Source organism: Electrophorus electricus, chromosome 5 (assembly GCF_041902795.1).
Source record: "Electrophorus electricus isolate QZ-2024a chromosome 5, ASM4190279v1, whole genome shotgun sequence".
NCBI lineage: Eukaryota > Metazoa > Chordata > Actinopteri > Gymnotiformes > Gymnotidae > Electrophorus > Electrophorus electricus.
In genome coordinates this window covers 8,165,270-8,178,166 of record NC_137501.1, presented here as the reverse complement: position 1 = coordinate 8,178,166, position 12,897 = coordinate 8,165,270, and the positions used below count along the sequence as shown (strand labels likewise).

Genomic DNA, 12,897 nt, shown 5'->3' with positions numbered 1-12,897 from the left:
CAAATCTGCATTTGTGTCTCGCTCCCTCCCTCCACCCATCACAACAATCATATCAATCATGTCATGTATAAAAGAGAAAGGACTCCAGGGATTGCAAGTGTGTTGTAGTTAAAAATGTGGGTGTAGTAAAAATTGTTGTGCAGCACCGAAGGTTTCCAGAGAAACGGGACTGTAGAAACTGTGATGTGGAAATTACATGCAACTGCAGATTATATGAAAACTGCATTTTTTTTATTACACAAAATAGTTTAAAGTCAACATGTGGATAAACAGAGAAACATAGGGCACGTAGGATCCACACACCAGCAAACAGGCAAAATGAAATTCAAAAACCAGATATCAATCAGGAACTGGCTCACACATCAGTGAAGTTTAAATATATAAAGCCCAAGTTAATTACTTCAAAATACTTCAAAACCCAGGTTAATTAAGAACAGGTGAAGGAGGAGGTGGGGCCAATGATCAGTAGCCCTCTGAAGAATGGAGGGAGGCACAAATAAAAACTTGAAAACTTGGGCATATAAAAAGAAGAACTGGTAATTGCAGTTTAAAAGTGTACTACTTATTATCTTAAAAGGTGCTACATAACCTAAGCTTGATTTTTTACATGAAAGCTCTAATTAATATCCCTCGGGAACAACTGCATTTGGTCAACGGGCTGATAGCCTGGCGTCTTGCTGTAGCATCTGTCAGCCTGGTCACTCTGGGGATGAACTGAGGACTTCTTTTTGAAACAATGTCCTCTGGAATTCTCAAGTAGATAAAGACATGGTAAAACAATGCTTCCACTACTTCAAAACACTGAATAGTTTGGCAAAAGGAAGTAGACTAAAAGCCTTTGAGAAAATGTTGTCCACAACCCCTAGAATGATGGTACTTTGTTCACAGATAGTTAAATCTGTAACAAATTCTGTAGATAGGTGTGACCATGGTCTCTGTAGAGTGGGAAGTGGCATCCTCCCTATTGGACTGCCCACTGAGTTTCTTCTATAGCCAGGCACCATATGTAAATCCTTCTGGCACTCTTTTTCTTTCTTCTGAATGGTCTTTAACTTTCTAGTCTTTCTAGAAAAACAGTTCTGGTCTTTCTGTCCAAGGGATGACATCAGGGGTGCCCATGGCATGTTTCTTGTAGCCTAGGGTGTCAACCTTGTCTACTGCAGCAGTATATTTATTACACAGCTGCTGTTTCTTATAGCTACACTCATATCTGCTAGAATATTGTCTGACGTTAACTTGCCACTAAATCAGGAGATCTTACAGCAATGGCTGACATTTACATGGCCACAGAGTGGCCACTATAAACTTTGTTATTCTTACTGTCTTTGTACATTACATTTTTTGTTGTCAAGTTTTATGTCTTTTCTTTTCCTTTGTTTGCTAGGTAAGATATTCTTCTTCTGTTTTTTGAACTGCATTTTGGTTGTTTGTTTTGTTCTTTTCAGCTCCTGAAGCTCATTCCCTATACACTGTAAATAAACAGATGGTTAGTTCACAAACAGAATCACTCTATTGCTATGGGCCATCAGGAATGCAAGTTCTATAGATGTTTTAAAATCCAGAATAAAAACATTGTTTGGTCTGGCTGTTTTTATTACTTGTATTAGTAATTAGTTTATTTGATCTTATGTTTCATGATTTATTTCATTTTATTATGTAAACTCTGCCTAATCTTTTTGATGTAAAGTAGGAGACCAAAAAGAGACCAAACTTTGTATATTTACAACAAGACAAGGAAACACAAAGAACACTGAGCAGGGCAAACACATGCATACACTCTTGCTTTTATCAACAAGTAAAATCCATTCGGGCTATACTAGCTTTTGAAATTAAATTTTTCTCTTTCTGTTATATGGACAAAAGTAATAATTAACCATATGTAATAATTAACATAGTGCTCTATGGACTCTTCACTCCATGCTCTGAGTAAAAATAAGATTAGGAATGACATTTTACTCATATTGTGCATAACTGTATTATTTAAATGTCCACTGGGTGTCTCATTAAACCTATGTCAAATGAAAAACATCAGTAATGATTATGAGAACTGGAAAATATTTGAGAAATGTGTCCTTGTATTTTCTCAGTTGCTGAGTGTGTGTAAGAATCTGTGTGTGTGTGTGTGTGTGTGTGTGTGTGTGTGTGTGTGTGTGTGTGTGCTGAAGTGATTGGGATTTTTTTCTTTTTTTGCATAAAGGTTTTGCTCTGTGATTACATTTTGTCATACACATTCAAACATCAGTAAGTGCTTCTTGCATATTAAAAACTTAAAATTCATAAATGTATTAAAAGTTTAATCGTATCCATGGCACAAGCTGTCAGTAACCAACTGATAGTGCTATTAGTCAAACTGATACAATAGTCTCCAACAATGACACTTCTGAAAACAGAAAGAAAGAGTTCAAAGAAATATTACTTGAAACTTGTAACAATAACAATATGTCAATAACAATATTAATTCTCATAAGGAACATCTGTTTTTTTAATCTTGATGGTAAAGAAAAGGTGGGGCCTGAAGATGTGACCATCTTAAATCCTTTGCACTTCCTGTCTACCAACCTCATATGTGAAACGTGATGAAGCCACACATCTGAAAATGGAGTCGATGTGTTTGTTCTCCTTTTTCTTTTTTTGTCCAGGTATGGTGTGGTATTAACTTTCTCATGAGTTTTTTTAATGTGTACAAATAAGAATGCCTTTTTGTCCAGTTTGTTTGCTGATAGTACTACGTGGAGCTGTTGAGTTGTGTAATGTTGTGCGGTAAGGAGGCGGACACGTGCTGAGAGGAGCGAGATTAAACAGGGGCAAATCCAAAATCAGAGTCGTTTATACAGTCCAGGGTCACAGAGCCAACATGGAGAGTACGAGGAAACATTAGAAAACAAAAACACACGAAGGCAAACTAGGGAAGCCGGCTATAACTAAGCCAAAGGAACACTCAGGACTAGGAAACACAAAGGTTAAGATAAACACACAGACATGGAATACAGAGAAACAACCATCAAACAGTCAAACATTAATTCAAACAACGAAACAATGAACAGCCACGATCAAGGCACACAACAGGGTTTAAATACATGAACTCGAAACGAGGGACAGGTGTACGCAATCAATGTGAGAACAAAATGAAATTATGTAACGGAACTAAACACATGACAGGGAAAACACGGAACATGGAAGGGACTGATAGTGACAAGTTGCACATTATGTCTGTGTTATATTAGGTCTCATCGCTGCTGGTAAATGGTCAATAACCATACCCGTACACATTTTAATAGTAACAATTAGGTGTACTTGTCATGGTGAGGGACACACCAGCCAGAGGGACACAACCACTGACACACACACCTCATGCCCCTCCGATTCCCAATCCCCCGAATTCTGATCACCTGTGCACCTAATCGCCATCACCTGTGCCTGCTTCTGTTGTGCCTCCAGTACCACGCAGTGCTCTCACAGCTCCTGACCTGGGCCGAGCCTAACCCACCAATTCCGCGTCTTGAGTTACTCCGGCCAGCAATCGTCACTCTTTTTGTTTTCTTTTTCTAAGCTGTTTGGTCACCTTGATGTTGTGCTTTTTTTTTTTTTTTTTTGAGTTGTAATGATTAGTAAAGAAACTTCACAACCGCCATCATGTCTAGCTCCCCGCCTGCCACCGTCATAGTACCGCACATAAGTGAGCGCTTTCTTCCAACAGTACCCCAAGTATTGTAAAGAAACTACATACGAACACTTGCATCAGGGGAACAGTTGCAGTGCATCATCCTCTGTTGCATATAAGCCCAACACCAATTACACCTGCCAGATACATGGAGACAATGGGCTGCAGCATCAGGCAGTTAACTACCAGGCAGCCACGGAGCAAAAGGGTCAGGTCTCCTGGCCACTTTTCTTAACCTTTGTGACCATTTCTCTTTGACATTATTCAAAGTTTCTGTGAGGCTTTCAGGAGTTTTCTTCATCATTTTGGTCATTTGGCAGTATGTCACATGAAAGGTAAGGAGCAGACATGCTGTTTTTTGTCAATCCACAAAACAAGAAATGACCGATTTCCTGCTTCCACTAATCTCCTTCTGTCAATTTTTTTTAAGTCTTTACAGCAAATCCTTTATGTTGCAGTTGTATAAACGGCAATTTATAATACATTTCTATTATGCAATGATTCAGGCTTAAAGAGATTGACCTTGGGTCAGATTTGTATTATATAACTGCCTACAAAAAGAATAAATAATTGAATAAGTGTGTAAATTGCATCAAGATGTTTTAACAAGTGTTCATCTGTGTTCCGGGATATCTCAGACCTTGGAATCTATGCAACACAGAATCTACAATGGCTGATGATAAAAAATAAAAATGATCTTCATTTTAAAATGTTTGTACATTTAAGCAAACCATTTCTGGGAGAAAAGTTCATGGATATCTTGTACAGGCTTATAAAATATTCAGAGGCAAATATAAAAGAAAAGCAAATTTTTCATTTTTTTCTAAAATGCATGTCTCAGTGTTTGATGATATCTATTTAAAAGGACTAATATGTATATGATAGGGAAGAAGTACTAATTTTTTGAATTGGTATTGTATTCACATACAATATATGTATATGCAGTATCATGTCATTTTTATGTTTTTTGCATCTGTCTTATGCACTTTATTTTTTCCCCACAGAGATGATGTAAATGAACACTTCATACAATATAGATCAGCAATAATTTGGACCATAATAAGCCTTTTTGTCTACATTTATTTTTAACATTGTACCAGTTAGGAGTTGAAAAAAATTACTAAGGTAAAAGTAATTGACTTTGTTTAAAATATTTTATGAAAATGCGGTAATCCACAAAAAATGTGCCAATTTAAGAGTATAATATCTTTTATGGACATGTTTCTTGGATAATATGAGTATGTATGTGTGTGTGTATATATACATATATTTCTACTTCATGATACAGCAATTGCATATTTTATATATGAAAGCTCTCCCATGTGTTGTGTCTGGAACCCTTCTGGGAATCCTCATTTTGGCAGTATTTTATAAGACAGCTGATGAGCACACACTCACATGGATTGTGAGTTCAAGCCCCTTGTATGCATTTTATATACAATGGTGTGGAAGTGAGAAGAGCAAAGGAATGCTGTACAGGTGTGTTCTGAGCAGAGATCCTTCAGGTGTGTCCTGGGCTGGGGCGTGTCCGATCATGCCGCAGTCAAACGATTGGTGGCAGCGCTTTTTGCTCCCCTCCCACCTCTGGTCCTTTTGGCTTTTGTTGTGATTACTTGCTGATGCTCTGACTGTAGTGGTGCACAGCTGCAGTGGATTCCCTGGGGGATGCCTGGCACAGTTCCTTTGCTCAGAGTTCTTTCACTCCACTGTAAGCCCAGAAAGGTTGTTGAAGGCCATGTTGACAAGGACTATGGCACAGAGGTGATGGCTTCCTTCTGAGGGTGGTCTCAGTTGCCACATTACTTCGAATGGGCCCTTTATTGTCAGAGGTGATCCAGAAGGATGCTAGCTATGAATGAAGCAATGATAATACCTTGCCAACCCCAAGGAAAGGACATACCCATTGGTAGGGTATATAAAGCTCATGATGGTCACAGTTTTTAGAGCAATTATCACACAGGCCTAGGAACAATTAGGAACAAGTTATTCCCAAATATATTTCCAATCTCTATATATTTTCCATAGGCTAGCTTGCTCATTATTTTCAAGCAGGTCTCTAAAGCTCAAAATAGATTATAAAGTCAGACAGTGTACTGAGATATTAGCTAGCATTAATATCTGTGATCATATATATGAAGCTTGTGTTGATGCCCTTTTCTGACTTTAACATTGCTTTATTTTTAATGTCAGGTAAATTTTTTCCGAGGTAAATCCACTTCCAAGACGTATATATTCATCAACTAAAGACCTTTCTGTAATGAAGGTACAGTGCATCCGGAAAGTATTCACAGCGCTTCACTTTTTCCACATTTTGTTATGTTACAGCCTTATTCCAAAATGGATTAAATTCATTTTTTCCCCCTCGAAATTCTACACACAATACCCCATAATAACAAAGTGAAAAATGTTTGTTTGGAATTGTTGCAAATTTTATTAAAAATACAAAAACAAAAAAATCAGTGTTTCTCATGAGACACTGGTTTCTATATGAATGCTTTCCATTATCCACTAAATCACTTTGCCCCATAAGGACTGCAGTGCTTCCTGGGCTCTAACGGGCCCTCCCACTCAGTGTCTCTCTTCCCAGTTGCTACCCCTCTTAAAGTTAGAACAGTCCTTATAGCAAGACCTCTCACACAAATAGCAATGTAAGGCTACATGAATAACTTCTACATAGTTACAGCATTGCCACCCGAATTGTTCCTGAATGAAGTTGTAACACTTTGCAAATGCAGGCAAGTCGATTCAACTGCCAGTAAATTGTTTACACAAAATAAATTTGGTGTTACCTGTGTTTCTAATACATATGTATCTAATAATGTTGGCTGTATTTGATTTGCAGATCTTTCCGCAGAGGTTGTTTAGTACTGAATCACTTTTCTCATTCAATTTGCAGCACCCCACAAGCTACAGATTGCCATCTGCTGAATTGTCCTTTTTGTTCTTGGCACAAAGGTGGCAATTCATCATAAAGATATACATATTTTTGATGTTTGTGTAATGTATTGTTATTTATAGATAACAATAACTAGGGATGCAATGACCTAGTGCTCCTTTGCAACACACTGTTATATAGTGATGATGTTAACACATGCCATTGTCTTGTCACGGAATGCTCCTCCCCCCACGAGTCAAGTCGTATGGCCCGCCACATGCAGGAGGATTCACATGTGTATTGTCGAGAAAGTCTGTGCGTCCTGCTCTGCGCCCTGCGGCACTCAGGCCGACAACATTACAGAATGACCAACCACCACAGGACACCCACTCCCTCAACACAAAATGGACTTCCTAGTGGAAGGTGCTCATGCATGTGCCAAACTGCTGCCGTGATCCCAGGAGATTGAGGAAAGAACCATTACTGACGTTCGTGGAAACTCAGGAGGTGGAGAGGAACACCCCCTGGAAATTTTTGGGGGGGGCTTAGGGCTATCGAGCTGAGGTGATCCACGAGGACTGCGGTGAGGGCGGTAAGGTGGAGTCGACGAGGCCAAGGAGGGAAATGCCTGAGTTCTTCCGATTCTGCGGACTCACCAGGAGAACTGAAAGGGTCCGCCCAAAGTCCCGGAGGGGGAGTTCCTCTGGGGCGCTCCTAGAGCGGCAAGTGTAAGGAGGACCGTTAGGTGGAGTGGCATGCTTGGAACCGGGGCGGACATGCACCCCCAAGTGTCCATTGGGGTCAAGGACACGTTTCCAGAGCATGCGCAGTTAGCAGGCGCTGCAGCACAGCACTTTATGTGTTGGTTTAATGGCGCAATTGTTTGTGTGTACTCGCGCCTTTTGTGTGTTTATAGGTGCATCACGTCACGCGGAGCGTACCGGACTGACCCGAGAGAGACAGGGACTCTGCCTTTCTCCCTCGTGCAGAGAGGTCTCCCTGGTAGGCGCATCCTAGCCTGCATTGTTTTGGGTGGGCACCAGGCATTGCCGTGAGGTGTCTGTGTGTTTGCACGGCGGCCTGGGATTCGCTGTCCTAGAATAGGACGCTTCGGGAGTCACGCCCCTTGGGAGGGGGTACTGTTAAGGAATGCTCCTCCCCCATAAGTCACGTGGTACGGCCTGCCGCGTGCAGGGGGATTCACATGTGTACTGTTTTGTAACCATGCCCCCTGGGATTGCACACACGTGCACAGGGTTTAATGTTACGTGTTAGTTTGTCTATTTAAACCCCTGTCCGCGTGTGTACCCTTGTTGGTCATTTTTGCTATGTAGCATAAGTAGCTGTGTCGCTACTTATGTGTTAAAGTCAATCTATGTAAACATTGCTGTAGCCATAAAGTTAGTCTGTGTACTCACCATTAATATATGTGTTCTTTGTTCAATGTTAATGTGTAATCATGTTCACCGTAGATGTCTTGTGAGTGCCACCTATATTGTCTGCATTTATTGTTAATAAACGTGCCTCACCGTCGAGGAAGTCCAACACCCTGTGGGAAACGTCTATGTGTGAATGTCATGCACGCACAAAGCACAGTTTCATATCACAGTTGCCCCCTCTGTGCCCTGTTCTTCCTGTGGTTGCCAGTCTGGTGTATTGCATTTGCATGTGTAGATATTTGTTTCATAGTCTATGCTCTGCCCTGTGTTTTCATGGGTTTGTGTTTTGTGTTCCTAATTCCGTGTTGATTTGTGTTTCTCTGTACTCTGTTTCCTGTGTGATTTCCAGTAAACCCACCTCATACTTACAGCCTGCTTCATCGTCATCTCTCCACAAATAATTGCCTAGTCTTTCTTAATCATATTTTCAGATACTGTTTTTGTCTACTGCCATTCTGTCCTTGGACTGTACTGACAATCAGGAATTACATTTAATGAACAACATTAAAAAGTGACATATTTTAGGTACATTGGTCCCACACCAATTGGTCATGTGATTTCTGTGTGTGTGTGTGTGTGTGTGTGTGTGTGTGTGTGTACATACATACATATATATATATATATACACACCATGTTACTGGATTATACTGTAAGTTTATATTTATGAGTATTAAATGTTTTCATGAAATATAAAAATATAAGGCATGTTAGCTCTCCTTAAAAAAGCATTATGGGAGTAGACAAATCAGAAACAATGCTTTAGATCATAAGAATCAAGCCATCTTAAAAAGGCATAGGCATCTATCTAGTTAAAGCAATGTATATGCATATTACAAGCAGATGATCTTGATCTTTTTTTGTTGTCCAGAGACCAAAAAATAGATAATGTTGTAGCATTGTGGGGAGGGGTTTTCAGAGGAAATAGGTGTATACATTGTGGTAAACAGATGTGCTAAAACTCAGCAAATCACACCATGATTCTGCACTGGGGTGGACTACATCTCAACTGAGATGGCTAAAGACTATGTCAGGTGCTGATATCAGTTAAGAAAAAAAAAAAACATCTCCAGTGAGCACAGGAACATGAAACTGGATGGAAAAAAAATGAGCTGGTCACACTCTTAAAGCCTCTATTTTAGTATTAGGTTTAGTGTGCTTCTAGACTTACCAGTCACACTACAGGCTGGGTCTGCCTAGTCAGCTCCTCCGCCATATGACTCAAGGATTCCAATTTTTGATGATGCTGGCTTAGAAACAGGAGAAACAGGCAGGGTAAAAGGACTGATGTAAATCCGATAAAAAAGCAAATCCAAAAATGGGCAGGCAAAAGACCATAGAAACAATATAACTTTACAATATCGCTCAGAAACACAAGGCAAGCAAACAAGACTATGCAAAGATTGAACGAAGTCCTAGGCATATATATACATGAAGACACAGCAGGTTAACAAGCCACAGGTGCCATCAATATTCAGGGGACTGGGAATGAACAGGGGACTGGGAATGAATCGCGGGGAAAAAGATACAAAGTAAACCTCTCTTAGTAAAGCTGCAAGAGTATTAAGCTTATGTGCAACCTCTCGTGTGGAAGGAATATATTCAACATTGTAAAAATCAGACTTCCCAGTTTAAATGTGCGGAGGTGTCTGTATGTTTTTCTGTTAACTTCAAAGGTAAGTGTACATTTTCTCCATCATTTTTCTTAAATTATTTTAGTATAGAGTAAATGTATGTAATAAGGACCTAAGGTTTGTGCGTCAACAAAGGTAAAACTATCGGAAATTCGTTCAGATATGTACGCCCAGATGTTTCTGTGACATATTTGGGATATTTACATAACTCCATTCAACTCATTATCTTGGCTTGTTTCTTGAAATCTGGCCCAAATATTGGGAAAAATATATTTTTAATAACATCGTGTTAGGATAAAAAAGGCTAATATTTGCAATGTTTGATACTAAAGACATAACAAAAATTATGTCATATATGTCAGTAAAAAGTTAAACCAATGTTGCTGTGCTCAACAGCTGCTTTAAACAGAAATGACGATGTTGCTAAGTTTTGACTGAAGTATTAATGAACCCTGATTGTGTGACCTTAAGTGTTCGTTGTCTACAGTCTGCTAACCTCAGGTGTGAACTCATATAAAGCCACACAGCTGAAGATGGAGCTTGTTTATGTCCTTTTTTTCTTTTTTATATGCTCTGCAGGTATAGTGAGTGTTTTGCACAGACATATTATTTTCCCATTCTTTTATATGTTCTGATATGGTGATTTTACCTTATCTGCTTGCAGTACAGTTTGCAATACAAACAGATTCTGATGTGTATGTTATTGTGAATATTTTTTGTCAGGTTGCTTACCTGCCAGTAATTGGTACATGACTGTACCTGACATGGTTACAGGGAAATTGGGTAAAGATGTACTCCTGCCCTGCAACTTTACACCTCCAGCTCAAAAAGAACAGGAAAGTTTAACAGTTATTTGGCGAACCAAATTCCATTACACTGGACCAGTCATATTTAGCTGTCTAAGCAAGACAGACATGTCTGAAACTGGACAGAACTGCTCCAAATCACACGGACGTTACTCATTACTTGGCAACCCAAGAAGTAACAACATTTCTCTGAGGATCAAAGACGTCACATTCATGGATGAAAAAACGTATTTCTGTCGTATTCAGTTGAGTAAATCAGGCAGCTTTGAAACTCTAACAGGAACCAGACTAAACATACACGGTGAATATTATTCATATTTTGTACATTGCAAACATTATGCCAACTATGGTTATAAATATGATTAATCATGGATTGCTTCTTCCCCGCACAACAGTGGCTCCAGAGCTACTGTCCATTTATATACAAACGCGTGCATCAGGGGAACAGCTTGTGACATGTGATGTTAAGGGGTCACCTCCTCCAACCGTGATGTGGATCATGCCTGAGAACATAAGTGCACCCTCCGTATCGGTGCAGAGCACCTGTTGTAGTGCATCATCCTCTATTGCATATAAGCCCAACACCAACTACACCTGCCAGATACATGGAGAGAATGGGCTGCAACATCAGACAATTTACTTCCAGGCAGCCACGGAGCCAAAGGGTCAGGTCTCCTGGCCACTTTTCTTTACCTTTGTGACTCTTTCAGGGGTTTTCTGCATCGTTTCAGTCATTTTGGCAGTATTGTATATAAAAGGTAAGGAACAGGCCCATTCTCTGTTTAAAAAGTAACAACATGTAATCATGGAACTACAGTACTGCTGACTTCACTTTCTTTTTTTTGTCCATGCACTCTAATGTGCTGTAAACAGCTGGTGTTAGATGTTTTACTGTCTGTGTATACACTTACTTAACATTACTGTTTTTTGCAAGCAAATTCTTGAGATTGCACAAACAATTTTAATTATAATTCATATTGTGTATCATATAATAATTTATGTTCAAAGGAGAATTATATGCATGAGATTCATATTTCATAAATTGTTATATGATTGTCCAACAAATGTGTGAAGTCTACTAAGTGGATGAATAAAACACCTTAACTTGTGTCAGGGCTTTTGGGGATTATGGAGACTACACAACACAGTAGGGCAAGAGACCTGTTTCAAAAGTAAGTGCCTTTTACAGGTCTTTGTTTTATTAAATCATTTACACCAGGATAACATTTACATGCATGAGAAAGGGATAGCCAATTTAGTCTCCTCTGCTCAACCTCTTTACATTGTAACATTACTTATTAGTCTAAATATTGTATATTGTAACATTACACATTGTGAAGTTGCTTGATTTGTAATACTCATTGTAAACAAAACTAAATACGTTTAACCAAAATATTTCATTTATATGATGAAAATTTTAGTTTCAAGCTCATGTACTTTAATTTTTCTTCACAGAAATGAAGTCACTTATGAGAATACGAACATTATTAGGAACTGCATCTGAACAGATATACATCACTCATCATCTGAAAGAGATCTCATTTCTCTGAGCTATTGTATCAATTCACTTTAAGATGATAGTAAATGTATCTTTCTTTGTAATACAGGGTGGATGGAACAATTTTTTTAAAGTATTTGAAGATTACAAATAAAAATAATGAGGTTATGCTTAAAATGTTGTTATACAGATTTTCTTTTTCAAATTAGATTTACATGTAATTTTGATATGCTTTTAAATTATTTGCTTTCATTTACATTTACGGCATTTAGCAGACGCACTTTTCCAGAGTGACTTACAAAAGTGCGTTGTCATTTACTCATAGAATATATCCTAGCACAATACAGTAGGTTAGAGTCCAACATACCAATGAACTAGAATACTGTAGAATACAGGGATCAATGCTGATACCTAGAAGTACAAAATACATAAGGTCTATCTTAAACAATGATAAGTGCTTTCAGTACATGCATGTTTTGATACCACTCACTGATACCAGTCAGTGTCAGATTTAAAGGAGTAAAGAACAATCTCCAGTCTCCAGTCTCATGCCCCCAACGTGGTCCCATTACTTCTCTCACCTCAGCCACTTCTGCATCTCAGATGTCAACAGGCTCTTCACAGTGACTTCATGCTAAAGTACTGCAACAGTCAAGGCACTATATTGTACTAAGAAACATATTAAGTGGTTAACATTTTAGCTGATAAAACATGATAGCACAAGTAAGAAATGTCTATATACATAAATGACTATGCACATTATATCAACAAGAGCTGCAAAGTGATTATTGCACAAATGGAGTAAATAGGAAATGGAATTGTCAGTAAAAATATTATTAACAATAGGAGTCACAATGACAATATTGGTCAGGCTAAAGAGTAGAAATAAAATGAACTTAGTAGCATGTCAAATAAAATAACAGTGAAGATGAGTGTATCATAATAGTATAAATGATAGTATGAACTGGACATGTAAGAGTATGGTGA

At 38.7% G+C, this 12,897-nt stretch overlaps 1 protein-coding gene across 2 annotated transcripts; it reads left to right on the top strand.

Annotated features, from left to right (window-relative positions):
• The first annotated feature begins 8,976 nt into the window (after positions 1 to 8,976).
• Positions 8,977 to 12,004, top strand: LOC113569359 (sialic acid-binding Ig-like lectin 15). Of its 2 annotated transcripts, XM_035529905.2 has the most exons (6): positions 8,977 to 9,648; positions 10,094 to 10,185; positions 10,330 to 10,713; positions 10,808 to 11,170; positions 11,527 to 11,584; positions 11,868 to 12,004. In XM_035529905.2, exons 2-6 carry the CDS (start codon positions 10,140 to 10,142, stop codon positions 11,914 to 11,916), a joined length of 900 nt encoding a protein of 299 aa, XP_035385798.1. In that variant the 5' UTR covers positions 8,977 to 9,648; positions 10,094 to 10,139; the 3' UTR covers positions 11,917 to 12,004. The 2 variants fall into 2 exon arrangements, with proteins under 2 accessions (XP_035385798.1, XP_035385801.1); XM_035529908.2 differs by lacking the exon at positions 10,094 to 10,185.
• The last annotated feature ends 893 nt before the right edge of the window (positions 12,005 to 12,897 follow it).